We start from the raw sequence: 9,886 nt of genomic DNA, 5'->3' as shown, positions 1-9,886 counted from the left end.
CACGTGTGGGACGGCTCTGCTTGATGGGCCGGCTGCCTCCCCAGGCGGCATCGCTGGCCTCTCCCTGGTCGGTCACCACACATGCTTGGAGAACTCGGGAGAGGGTTTCCCGTTGCTGCCGCTGCTGCCTCCTGCTCACGTCGTGTCCTGTCGGGAGAGCGCCTCCACCAGGCCCAACAGAGCGGGGCCTTCCCACTGCAGACCGAGTTCCGGGCTGTCCACCTTTCCTCAGCACTCGGAAGATTGGCTGCTTCTGGGCCTCCCTGGCGGGCCAGCGGCTAGGGCTCCGGGCTTGCACCGGGCTTGCACCGCCACGGCCCGAGTTCAATCCCCGGTTGGAAGTGGAGGTCCCGCAAGCCAAGGCGTGCCCACCCAGAGTGCTGCTTCCTGCAGCCCTGGGTCTCTGGGAGGGCCCCATGGCCCCATGCGCCGTCCCCTGGGCAAGCTGCGTCTCCACTCCTGCGTCAGCATCCTGTCTTCACTCTCACCTCTGACTACTTGTGTCCGGGTGTGTGTGCTGTCCCCGAGTCCTGCTCAGCTTCTTCAACCTGTAGGTTTGTATCTTCCACCGAATCTGCGGACGTTGTCAGCCGCTGCTTCTTTGAACCACTTCCTTCTGCCCGCCGCTCTCAGACCCGCACTCGCCCTCACCTGCTCTCCTCTCCGCCCTCTGTCCTCAGTCACGTTCGCTGGCTCTCTGACTTCATCCTGCTGTTGAGTCTGTCTAGTGAGTTTGTTTCTTTGCTGAGACGTATCTGCCCTAACGTCTGTGGCACGGCGTGTGATGCTCGCTTAGGTGTCTGAGCAGCCGCCACAGCCCCATCTGCTCACGCGGACACGCTCGGCACCTCCGGGCGTCTCTTTCCCCCAGATCTAGGTGGCTGGCACCTCCGGGCGTCTTTCCCCTGGTTCTAGGTGGCTGGCACCTCCGGGCGTCTCCCGGTTCTGGGAGGCTGGCACCTCCGGGCGTCTCTCTCCCGGTTCTGGGTGGCTGGCACCTCCGGGCGTCTCTCTCCCCAGCTCTGGGTGGCTGGCACCTCCGGGCGTCTCTCCCCGGCTCTGGGTGGCTGGCACCTCTGGGCATCTCTCCCTGGTTCTGGGGGGCTGGCACCTCCGGGCGTCTCTCTCCCCGGTTCTGGGTGGCTGGCACCTCCGGGCGTCTCTCCCTGGTTCTGGAGGGCTGGCACCTCCGGGCGTCTCTCCCGGCTCTGGGGGCTGCTGTGCATTAGACTCGACGTGGACGTCATCTGGTCTGGGTCTGGTTAGGCTCAGGCTCATGGCCCCACCGCAACCCGTGGGCTGGACCCCACATCTGCTGTCCCCCCAAGCCGTCCTCTCTGGATGGGCCCCGTGTGTGTGCACCCCCAGCCCTGGGCGGGGACGCAGGCCCTCCTCTCTGGATGGGCCCCGTGTGTGTGCACCCCCAGCCCTGGGCGGGGACACAGGCCCTCCTCTCTGGATGGGCCCCGTGTGTGTGCACCCCCAGCCCTGGGCGGGGACGCAGGCCCTCCTCTCTGGATGGGCCCCCTGTGTGTGCACCCCCAGCCCTGGGCGGGGACGCAGGCCCTCCTCTCTGGATGGGCCCCCTGTGTGTGCACCCCCAGCCCTGGGCGGGGACGCAGGCCCTGCTCTGTGAGCTCACCAGGCCTTGGGTCAGATCCTCGGGACCAGCCCCACAGTCGAGGGGCTCCTGGGCCTCACAAGCCCTGCATGGGCTGTTTCTCAAGCCTCTCCCTCTGGCCTGGTTGCCAGCACCCTGTCTGGCCCCCAGCCTGAAACCTGGCGCCTGTGGCCTGGCCGTCAGGCCTCTCCTCAGGCGCCGCACCTGGGGCCACAGAGCCCTCAGGGGTCGCCCCGCCTCTCAGCACTCAGTCCGCTTCATGAGCCCCCTTTCCTGCCCCTCGGAGGGCTGGCGGCCGTGCTGCAGGCCGGGCAATTGAAGGTGGGCGCTGGGGAGAGTTGCGGTCCTGAGGCCCGGCTGCCCTGGTCCCCTCTGCAGAGCCTTGGGCGGTGGGTCCACCGTGCTCTGCCCGGGAGGGGCGGGGCCTCGAGCTGCTCCCTACTGAGTGGGGCTCCTGCCCTCCGTCAGACCTCTGCTCGCACCCTGGGGACCGTCTCCTCTGCAGAGCCACTCCCAGGCGCCCCGTTCCCCTTCTGGCAGGTTTCTGCTGCTCTGCTTTCTGTCGTCTGACTCCGCAGCAGCGGGGCCAGGTCCAGCCTCCTTCTCTGTGTGAAGCGCTTAGCCCCATCGCTGTACGTCTTCCCTGCCAGCTCCCTTTTAAATGTCAGTTTCTGCCTGTTCTCAATTCCTGCTCTGCTGCTTCTGCTGTACAGGTTTCCTATTTCCTTGACGGCTTTCAATTAAAACACATCCCCGGTCTTTTCCAGAAACTTTCATCTTGCAGCTCCTCAGGGCCAGTAGTGTCCATGGGGTCTGCTGGCTCCAGACTGCGGCTCCAGGGCGGTGCACCCCGGCTCCGCCGCTGTTGGGCCCCCTCCCCTATTCTCACGGGTCCAGCGGTTTGCAGACAAATCAACGGATGTGATTTGTGCGCGCCCCTGCTTCTGATGCGGCACTGGGGTCTGTCCTTGGGGAGCCGCTGTGCTGCTGGCTGGCTCCTCCAGACACATTGCCCTTTGGTGTGAAGTCCTCCTAGGCTAGCTTGCCTGTGTGAGCCTGGCCCTGCCTGGCCCATCTCCCTCCTGCCGGCTTGACTGTGACCCCGCAGGCGACTGGGCCGGCCCCTGCTCACCGCTGCCTCTGGCTGGAAGGATGTGAGGTCCCCTAGGGCCTGTCCACGCCTTTCTCGACCATCGTGTTGAGGTGCCGTGTGGGGCCGACCACAGTTCAGCACCGCTGCTCCCCGCGGGACTGCTCAGCAGGCCTGCCGCCACGTCAGAGCCGCCGCCACGTCAGAGCCCCCGCCCCTAGCACCCCCAGACGACACAAGGGCTGGGTGAGCCTTGGGAGGGGCCGCGGCCACCCCTGCCCCTCTGCTGTGTCCAGCCACGTGCCAGGCGCCACAGGGCTCTGCCACTGCCCCAGCCAAGGCCCCCTTGAGGACTCCAAGCCCTGAGCCGGTGGTTCCACAGGCGCCCAGGCAGGCAGAGCTCCGGTTTCCCAACCGGCTGGCCTGCCCGCCTGCCGTCAGACTCCTCCTGTGCCCCCTACTGGCAGGGAGCGGGCACACAGTGGGCCTGTTCAGGAGTCGGTGCCGGGGGCCTTGTTTAGACGCGGTGGGGGCTACAGCTGGGGATGCGCACTTGAGTCCCCGCTGGCCGGCTCAGGGCAGCCCCAGCATGTGGCCTGGGGCCCCCCACCCCATCCAGCAAGTACAGGGGCCCGAGTAGACGCCACGCCCTCCCTGCACAGAGGCTGGTCAGTGCTGTGCTCCTGGCAGCTGTTTATTCAGACCCTGAACAGGCGACCAGTGACATGCAGGTCCCCTGGGCTCACGACGGCCTGACCGCCTTGCAGCCCTGATGCTGGGCAGCTCCCAGAGGAGGGGCCCCGGCTCCCTGGGCAAGGCTGGGCCATGAACAGAGCCAGGCCCCACAGGGGCTGCCAGGGCACACGTGGTGCTGACGGGCCCAGGGCCCAGGCCCAGGGGAAAGGGGTGGGTGAGGGGCGGGGGACCCAGTGTCCTGTGCACCCCGGGCCAGTCAGAGGTGACCCTGGCTGCCCGGCGCTGAGCAGCACAGCTGTGGGAGGCAGTGTGTGTGCGCGAGCGTGGTGGGGGCCAGGCCGCGCTCCCTGCGGCCTCCTGGCCCCCTTCCTAAGGCATTCCTGTGGCGAGCTGCTCTGCCCCTGTGCGGTCTGGGTGGCGCTTAGCCCTGGGAAAGGGCTGCGGGCGTGCTCGGCGGGCCCGGCGCCTCAGCGCTTCTGGCTGGCGAACCAGGAGAAGAAGGGGCGTGGGCGCGGGCGCGGGGCCTGGAGGACGCGCACGGTGCGTGGCGAGCGCCAGGCTTTGATGGTGGCGTCGTCGCTGGCCGTCAGCAGGAGCTCTTGCTCCTGGGGGCTGAAGACCACCGAGTTGACCACATCCTCGTGCCGCAGCTTGGCCAGGCAGATGTTGTAGTGGCGGTCCCAGATGTAGCCGTGGCGGTCCTCGGCCCCACTGGCGAGCGGACAGTGCGGTGAGCCCCGCCCCGCCCCGCCCCCGCGCCGCCCCCGCCCCGCCCTGGCATCACCCTGCCACCTGGCCACGAAGTCCCTGCTGACGTCCAGGAAGATGAAGAAGCACTCGTCGTTGGGCGTGTAGGCGCGGTGCGCGCGCAGAGCCCGCTTCACCTCCCGCATGGTCTTGAGATCGAAAACCAGCAGGTCGATCTCCTCGGCGATGGGTGGCGGCTGCATGGGGTCGGCCACCACGGAGCCGCTGGGCCAGGCGCGGCTGTTCACGTACAGGTACCTGCGCCGGCACACGGCTCAGTGTGCGCCCACGGAGCGCTGCCCGCCCCCGGGCCCCCCACAGAGGCCCACCTGTTGTCAGGGGACAGGCCCATGCCGATGATGTGTCCATGCACGTCGATGACGTGGTCCAGCGCATCGAAGAAGGCGTCGGAGCCCCGGCCCTCGCCCAGCACGGGCCCGGCTGTGGTCATCTGGTGCGGCAGGATCTGCTTGATGCCTGCAGGAGGGCGGGGGTGGGGGCGGCGCCTCGGTGCCTGGCAGTTCCCAGACGGCTGGGGTGCTGCCTGCCCTGCACCAGATCTGAACGTGTGCCTGCCCAGGGGTGAGTGGGGGGCAGTGCTGGACTACAGCGTGCCCCGCCCCCCCAACCCCAGACGAGCGGAGGAACGGACTTTGCCTGCAGACAGACCCGCCCCAGGCCCCTCACCGATCTGGTGCGGCGAGTAGGTGAGGCAGCCGGTGGTGAAGATGAGGAGCTTGCTCCCGGCGGCGGCCCTGCCCTGCTCGGGGGGCTTGGTGTGGCCCTGGGCCAGCAGCTCGGCCACCTTAGTCTCCAGCTTGCTCTCCGGCAGCGGCGGCTGTGCCCGGCCCTCCAGGAGCCCGTCCAGGAGGCGCCGCAGGCCCTTGGCGCGGGCCGGGCCCGGGTCGCTCTCCTCGTCCTCGCCGTCGCTGCCCAGGTCGAAGACGCGGCTGGAGTCTGTGCCGGGGGCACCGGCGTCCAGCAGGAGGTCGGGGCTGTCGAAGCGGCTGCAGTCGGCCACCATGACGGTGCGGATGGTGCTGGCGTTGAGGTTCTGTATCTTGAAGAGCCGCTTCACCACGTTCACGTTCTCCGACTCCACGTCCTGGGGGCGGGAGTGAGGAGGTAGGCGCGGGCTGCGGGAAGCCGCGCCGGCCGCAGGGCCCCAGCGCGCACCTGGAAGGCGTTGTTGAGCCAGAGCACCGAGCAGGACGTGATGTCCCCGATGCGGTGCAGGTTTCCCGAGATCAAGCTGGTGTCCGTGAGCCAGCAGCCGAACACGTCGTAGGGCTTGTTCCGAACCCGGGATAGCAGAGCGAAGGTGTCTGGGGGGAGCAGCAGGAAGGGGCGGGCGGGGGCTGGACGGGTGGGGCGCAGGTGTCTGGGCGGAGGGTGGGACGTTAGGGGCGGGGCGGGCGGGGGCTGCAGGGGCGGGGCATTAGGGGCGGGGCGGTCGGGCCGCCCGCCCCCAGCCCTCTCACCTAGGCTGATGACCGCGATCTCTCCTGAGGAGGAGCTGTGGGGCCCCAGGAACACCCCGGACGCCAGCAGCAGCGAGTCGTCCTGGTTAAACTGGGAGAACTGGGCGTAGCTCCAATTGTAGGGCCGCATGTCCGCGCTGTGCAGCAGCGAGATGGTCAGGTCGTTGTTCCAAATCTGCGCGGGGGGGCGCCCAGCAGGCATGCCTGGTGAGCCTGCCGTCGGGTGGGGTCCCTCCTCTCTGGCCTTCAGACCACCCGAGGCCTGTGAGTGCGTGGGGCTCCGGCCTGCTCTGGCGCAGCTGCGCACAGGGCCCTCTGCTCATCTGTAGGCAGTTAGGGCCACCCAGCCCCGGCCTCCCAGCCCGGGTAGTCGTCCAGGTTCCGGCCCTCTCCAGGGGCCACCGTCAGCCCTAACCTCCCCCCGGGGCTATCGCCCTCACCTTCACCGTGCAGTCCTTGGAGCAGGAAGCAAACTGGTAGCCCGAATGAGAAAAGCTGAGGTGCAGGACCTGGTCGGTGTGCTCCCGGAGCGTCTGCACCTCCACGCAGGGCACCGCGTCATAGAGGCGGCGGAACTCCTCGAACCAGGACGTGGCCGCTGTGGGGAGGGTCATGCTGGGGCCTCGGGCCTCGGAGCCCAGCGCCTGGCAGCCGGGGGCCGCCCTGCCCACCCTCTGGCCCTGCTCCCAGGCCCAGTGCTGGGAGGCCCAGCCCAGCCGTCCCTAGCCAGCTGAGGGCCGGTGCTGACCTGGGTGCCGGGGCACATCTCGGGCCACCTGGAAGTAGCGGTAGAACTGCTCCCTCCACAGGAACTCGTCCCTGGACACGGCCTGCCACTGGCGGCACACCAGCCCGGCGGCCAGCACGTCGGCCGGGCCCAGGCTCAGGAAGACCTGGTAAACCAGGCTGTCTGGAAGCAGGGGTGAGCCCCCCTCGTCCATCGTGACATTCTGCCCAGGCGGCCCTGAAACACACAGGCCCCTTGGCTGCCAGTGGGACCAGGGAGGACACTGGCCCCCAGGCCCAAGGAGAGAGGCACAGGAGCCCGGGGCTGAGCGGAGCCGAGCCAGCCCAGCGGGTGCTCCTCCTGCCCCACCAACTGCCCTGCTGGGCATTCCACTGGACTGAGCATGTGCGGAGGGCCGGCTGGCACTGCCTGCACAGCCAAGGAGCCAAGAGCTTCCCCAAGCCCCCCTAGACAGCCGTGCTCCTCGGACCCTGCACTCCTGAGGTCCCACAAGGCCCAGTGATTCCCTGAACGCGCAGCTTCCCGGCCTGGTCCAGCTGGAGCTGGAGTTGCCATGGGCTCGGGGGACCGTCACCCCAAAAGTTCCTCTCCTCAGGAGGACAGGCTTTCTGGGTGGGGCCCTCTGACTTCCCCCTCATAGGGGCCCGGGGAGATATTGGTTGCCAGAGCTGGTGACCGCTCCGAGGCCCAGAAGGGAAGGGTCGGTGACCCCTGCACACCATCTCTGACCTCGCTGCCCCAGGCTTCGGAGCGGTCAGCATGGGATAGAGGTCCTTCCCAGGAGAGCCTCCGGGCCGGCGGGACGAGGGCCGGCCCGGCCGCCCGTCCCAGACGCCGCCAGGAACACCAACCGGCCCTGACCTCTGCCCTCTGGCCTGGGGGACCCCTGCCAGCTTGGCCACAGGCCAGCGCGGACGCAGCCGGGCGAGCCGGCGGCGGGGCGGGGCGGGGCGGGGCGGGGGCGGGGCCGCCCAGCGCCCCCCACCCTCCCTCCGAGGGGCCGCCGGGGGCGGGGCCGTGGCTCGGGCGCCCCCCCGCCCCCCGCCCCGACCCCGGTCCCGGCGGCCTCGGCGATTCATTCATTGGCCAAGGACGCGTCCGGGGAGGTGGGGGGCCGGGCCAGGGGTCGGGGCGGGGTGACGACACTCTCCGGGCTAGGCCGTGAGGGCCCGCGCCGGGGTCCGGACGCCGCCGTGACGACGTCCCCCGGGCCGGCGCACTCACCGCGGCCGCCTCCGCCCGGATGCGCGGCCCCCGCCCCGGCGCCCGGCCTCAGCCCACGGACCCTCTTCCGCCCTCCGTCGACGCTCCGGCCGCCGCGTCTCTATGATGGAGGCCGCCAGGCTGATGCCACGAGCCCCGAGGCATCGATGACCGTCGCCGGCCGAGCGCCGCAGCCCGCGTCGGCCGTTACTGCGCCTGCGCGCTAGGGCCCCGCGGCCCGGGCCGCGCCTCCTCGCGCCCGTGCGCGCCCGGCCGCCCCTGGAACGTCGCCCCTGGCGGCCGGGAGGGGCGGCGGCCGTGCGCCAGGCCCGTGGGCAGGGCTGCGGGCGAGGCTCAGGGTCGCGGGTTCGAGACCGAGCTCCGGCGTTCCGCGGCCTCACAGGCCCTTGCTCCGCTGTGGGGAGATGAGCGTACAAAGGGGTGAGCACCCGCCGCAGGGGAACCACCGGGTTTGTGGGCAAGAGGGAAAAAGGGAAGGTCGCTCAGTCGTGGCCGACTCTGTGCGACCCCCATGAACTGCAGCCCGCCAGGCTCCTCTGTCCATTCGTGCAGTGTCTCCAGGCAAGAATCCTGGTTCGCCTCTTCCTCCTCCAGGGGATCTTCCCTACCCAGGGTTCGAACCCGGTTCTCCCGCGTTGCAGGTGGACTCAGAGCCACCCAGTGGACAAGGACCAGAGGTCAACTTGGACTTTGGACACCGGACATGGCGACGGGCCCCTGCCGGGAAGCGCAGGACCGAGGTCAGATGTCCGGGGTGAGGCTGAGTTCACCCGGAGCCTGAGTCGGGGGTTGTCTGGCCCAGGGCAGGGGTTTCTGGCTGCGGGAGCGTGGGCAGACTTCCTGGGCGGGGCTGCTGGGCAGCAGCGGACAGCGGACTCCGACCCCGGACGTGGCCGTCTTGCTCTGTCCCTGCCATCGCCATGCTAACCCCCAGGATTGCAGCCCTCTTGACTCTGCTCCTGGCCAGCAGCTCCCTGGGTCAGCGGGCACGGAGACCCCCGCGGCCCCCATCCCCTATCAGCACCATCCAGCCCAAGGCCAACTTTGACGCCCAGCAGGTAGAGCTGGGCCGAGGTGGGGCAGGGGCCCACCTGGCTCTGACGCCCCCATCCCTGCATGCTCTCACGCGGCCTCCTCCCTAGTTCGCAGGGACCTGGCTCCTGGTGGCCGTGGCCTCCCCGTGTCGCCACCTGCAGGAGCAGGGCCATCGGGCTGAGGCCACCACTCTGCACGTGGCTCCTCAGGGCTCAGCCATGACTGTCAGCACCTTCCGAAAGCTGTGAGTCCCAGCGAGGACCCCTGAGCCCACCTCAGCTGCGGCCTCACCCGGGTCGGGGTGCCCCAGTATGCTGGGCATCCTCCCAAGCCAGCCGTGCCCCCAGGGATGGAATCTGCTGGGCAGTGCGGCAGCTGTACGGAAACACGGGACGCCCGGGGCGCTTCCTGCTCCAAGGTGAGGTGGTGGCTGCTGGGGGCGGGCACAGCGCTGACGGTGGGGCTGACCCACCGGCTCCCCACAGCCCGGGGCGCCCGCGGGCCGGTGGACGTGGTCGTCGGGGACACGGACTACCGCGGCTTCGCCGTCTTGTACCTGGAGCGGGCGCGGCAGCTGTCAGTGAAGCTGTACGGTACGTCCCGGGGGTCTGGATCTGCCTGCCCGCAGGGCTGTTGGGTGGGCTAGGTGGGCCCTCTCCTCCCTCCTCCCTGCCCCTGCCCTCCGGCCCAAATGTGGGGCCAGAACGGGACGGGGAAGTGGGGGAGCAGGGGCGGATTGCAGCCCCCAGAGCGCCCTGCAGGCCCCGCCCCCTGGGTGCCCAGGAGCCCTTGTGTCCCGCACACAGTCCGCTCGCTGCCCGTGGGCGACTCCTTCCTGAGTGTGTTTGAGCAGCGGGTCCAGGGCGCCAACCTGACCGAGGACCACACCCTGTTTTTCCCCAAGTACGGTGAGTGTCCCTCCCTGCCCGTGTCCCCCCGGCTCGCCGCCCGCCCCCTACCCCCGGCTGCCCCTGACCCCTGGCCTGGCCCCCAGGTTTCTGCGAGGCCGCGGACCAGTTCCACACCCTGGACGGTGAGCGGGCAGCTCCAGCGGGCAGCGTGGGGGGGAGGTGCCCAGGGCCCCCTCCCGGCTGAAACGCGTCTGTGCTGCAGAAGCGCGGAGGTGAGGCGGGCGGCTGCCCTGTGGCAAGGAAGGAGCCGGCCTGGAGCTGGACCTGCCACCCCTCGTCCACCGCCCCCCGGAAGCTGCCCCTCGCCCCGGTAGGAAGCTCCGTGGGCTGTCC

At 69.7% G+C, this 9,886-nt stretch overlaps 2 protein-coding genes across 4 annotated transcripts; one reads left to right on the top strand and one right to left on the bottom strand.

The window, feature by feature from the left end:
• Positions 1–3,387: 3,387 nt before the first annotated feature.
• Positions 3,388–7,796, bottom strand: FBXW5 (F-box and WD repeat domain containing 5). 3 transcript variants are annotated; one of them, XM_018044490.1, is made up of 9 exons: positions 7,608–7,796; positions 6,384–6,599; positions 6,076–6,233; positions 5,636–5,810; positions 5,331–5,479; positions 4,842–5,259; positions 4,484–4,631; positions 4,200–4,412; positions 3,388–4,118 (listed from the first exon to the last, which is right to left on the bottom strand). In XM_018044490.1, exons 2-9 carry the CDS (start codon positions 6,574–6,576, stop codon positions 3,875–3,877), a joined length of 1,698 nt encoding a protein of 565 aa, XP_017899979.1. In that variant the 5' UTR covers positions 6,577–6,599; positions 7,608–7,796; the 3' UTR covers positions 3,388–3,874. The 3 variants fall into 3 exon arrangements, with proteins under 3 accessions (XP_017899979.1, XP_017899980.1, XP_017899978.1); XM_018044491.1 differs by lacking the exon at positions 7,608–7,796 and adding an exon at positions 7,113–7,292; XM_018044489.1 differs by lacking the exon at positions 7,608–7,796 and having other exon boundaries at positions 6,384–7,292.
• Positions 7,797–8,248: 452 nt separating this feature from the next.
• Positions 8,249–9,849, top strand: LOC102183974 (complement component C8 gamma chain). The gene is made up of 7 exons (XM_018044492.1): positions 8,249–8,665; positions 8,750–8,886; positions 8,990–9,060; positions 9,128–9,235; positions 9,449–9,550; positions 9,637–9,675; positions 9,756–9,849. The coding sequence occupies exons 1-7, from the start codon at positions 8,528–8,530 to the stop codon at positions 9,767–9,769; spliced, it is 609 nt and encodes a 202-aa protein (XP_017899981.1). The 5' UTR covers positions 8,249–8,527; the 3' UTR covers positions 9,770–9,849.
• The last annotated feature ends 37 nt before the right edge of the window (positions 9,850–9,886 follow it).

This window comes from Capra hircus, unplaced genomic scaffold, assembly GCF_001704415.2.
Source record: "Capra hircus breed San Clemente unplaced genomic scaffold, ASM170441v1, whole genome shotgun sequence".
Classification (NCBI taxonomy): domain Eukaryota; kingdom Metazoa; phylum Chordata; class Mammalia; order Artiodactyla; family Bovidae; genus Capra; species Capra hircus.
This window is presented reverse-complemented; position numbering and strand designations above follow the sequence as displayed.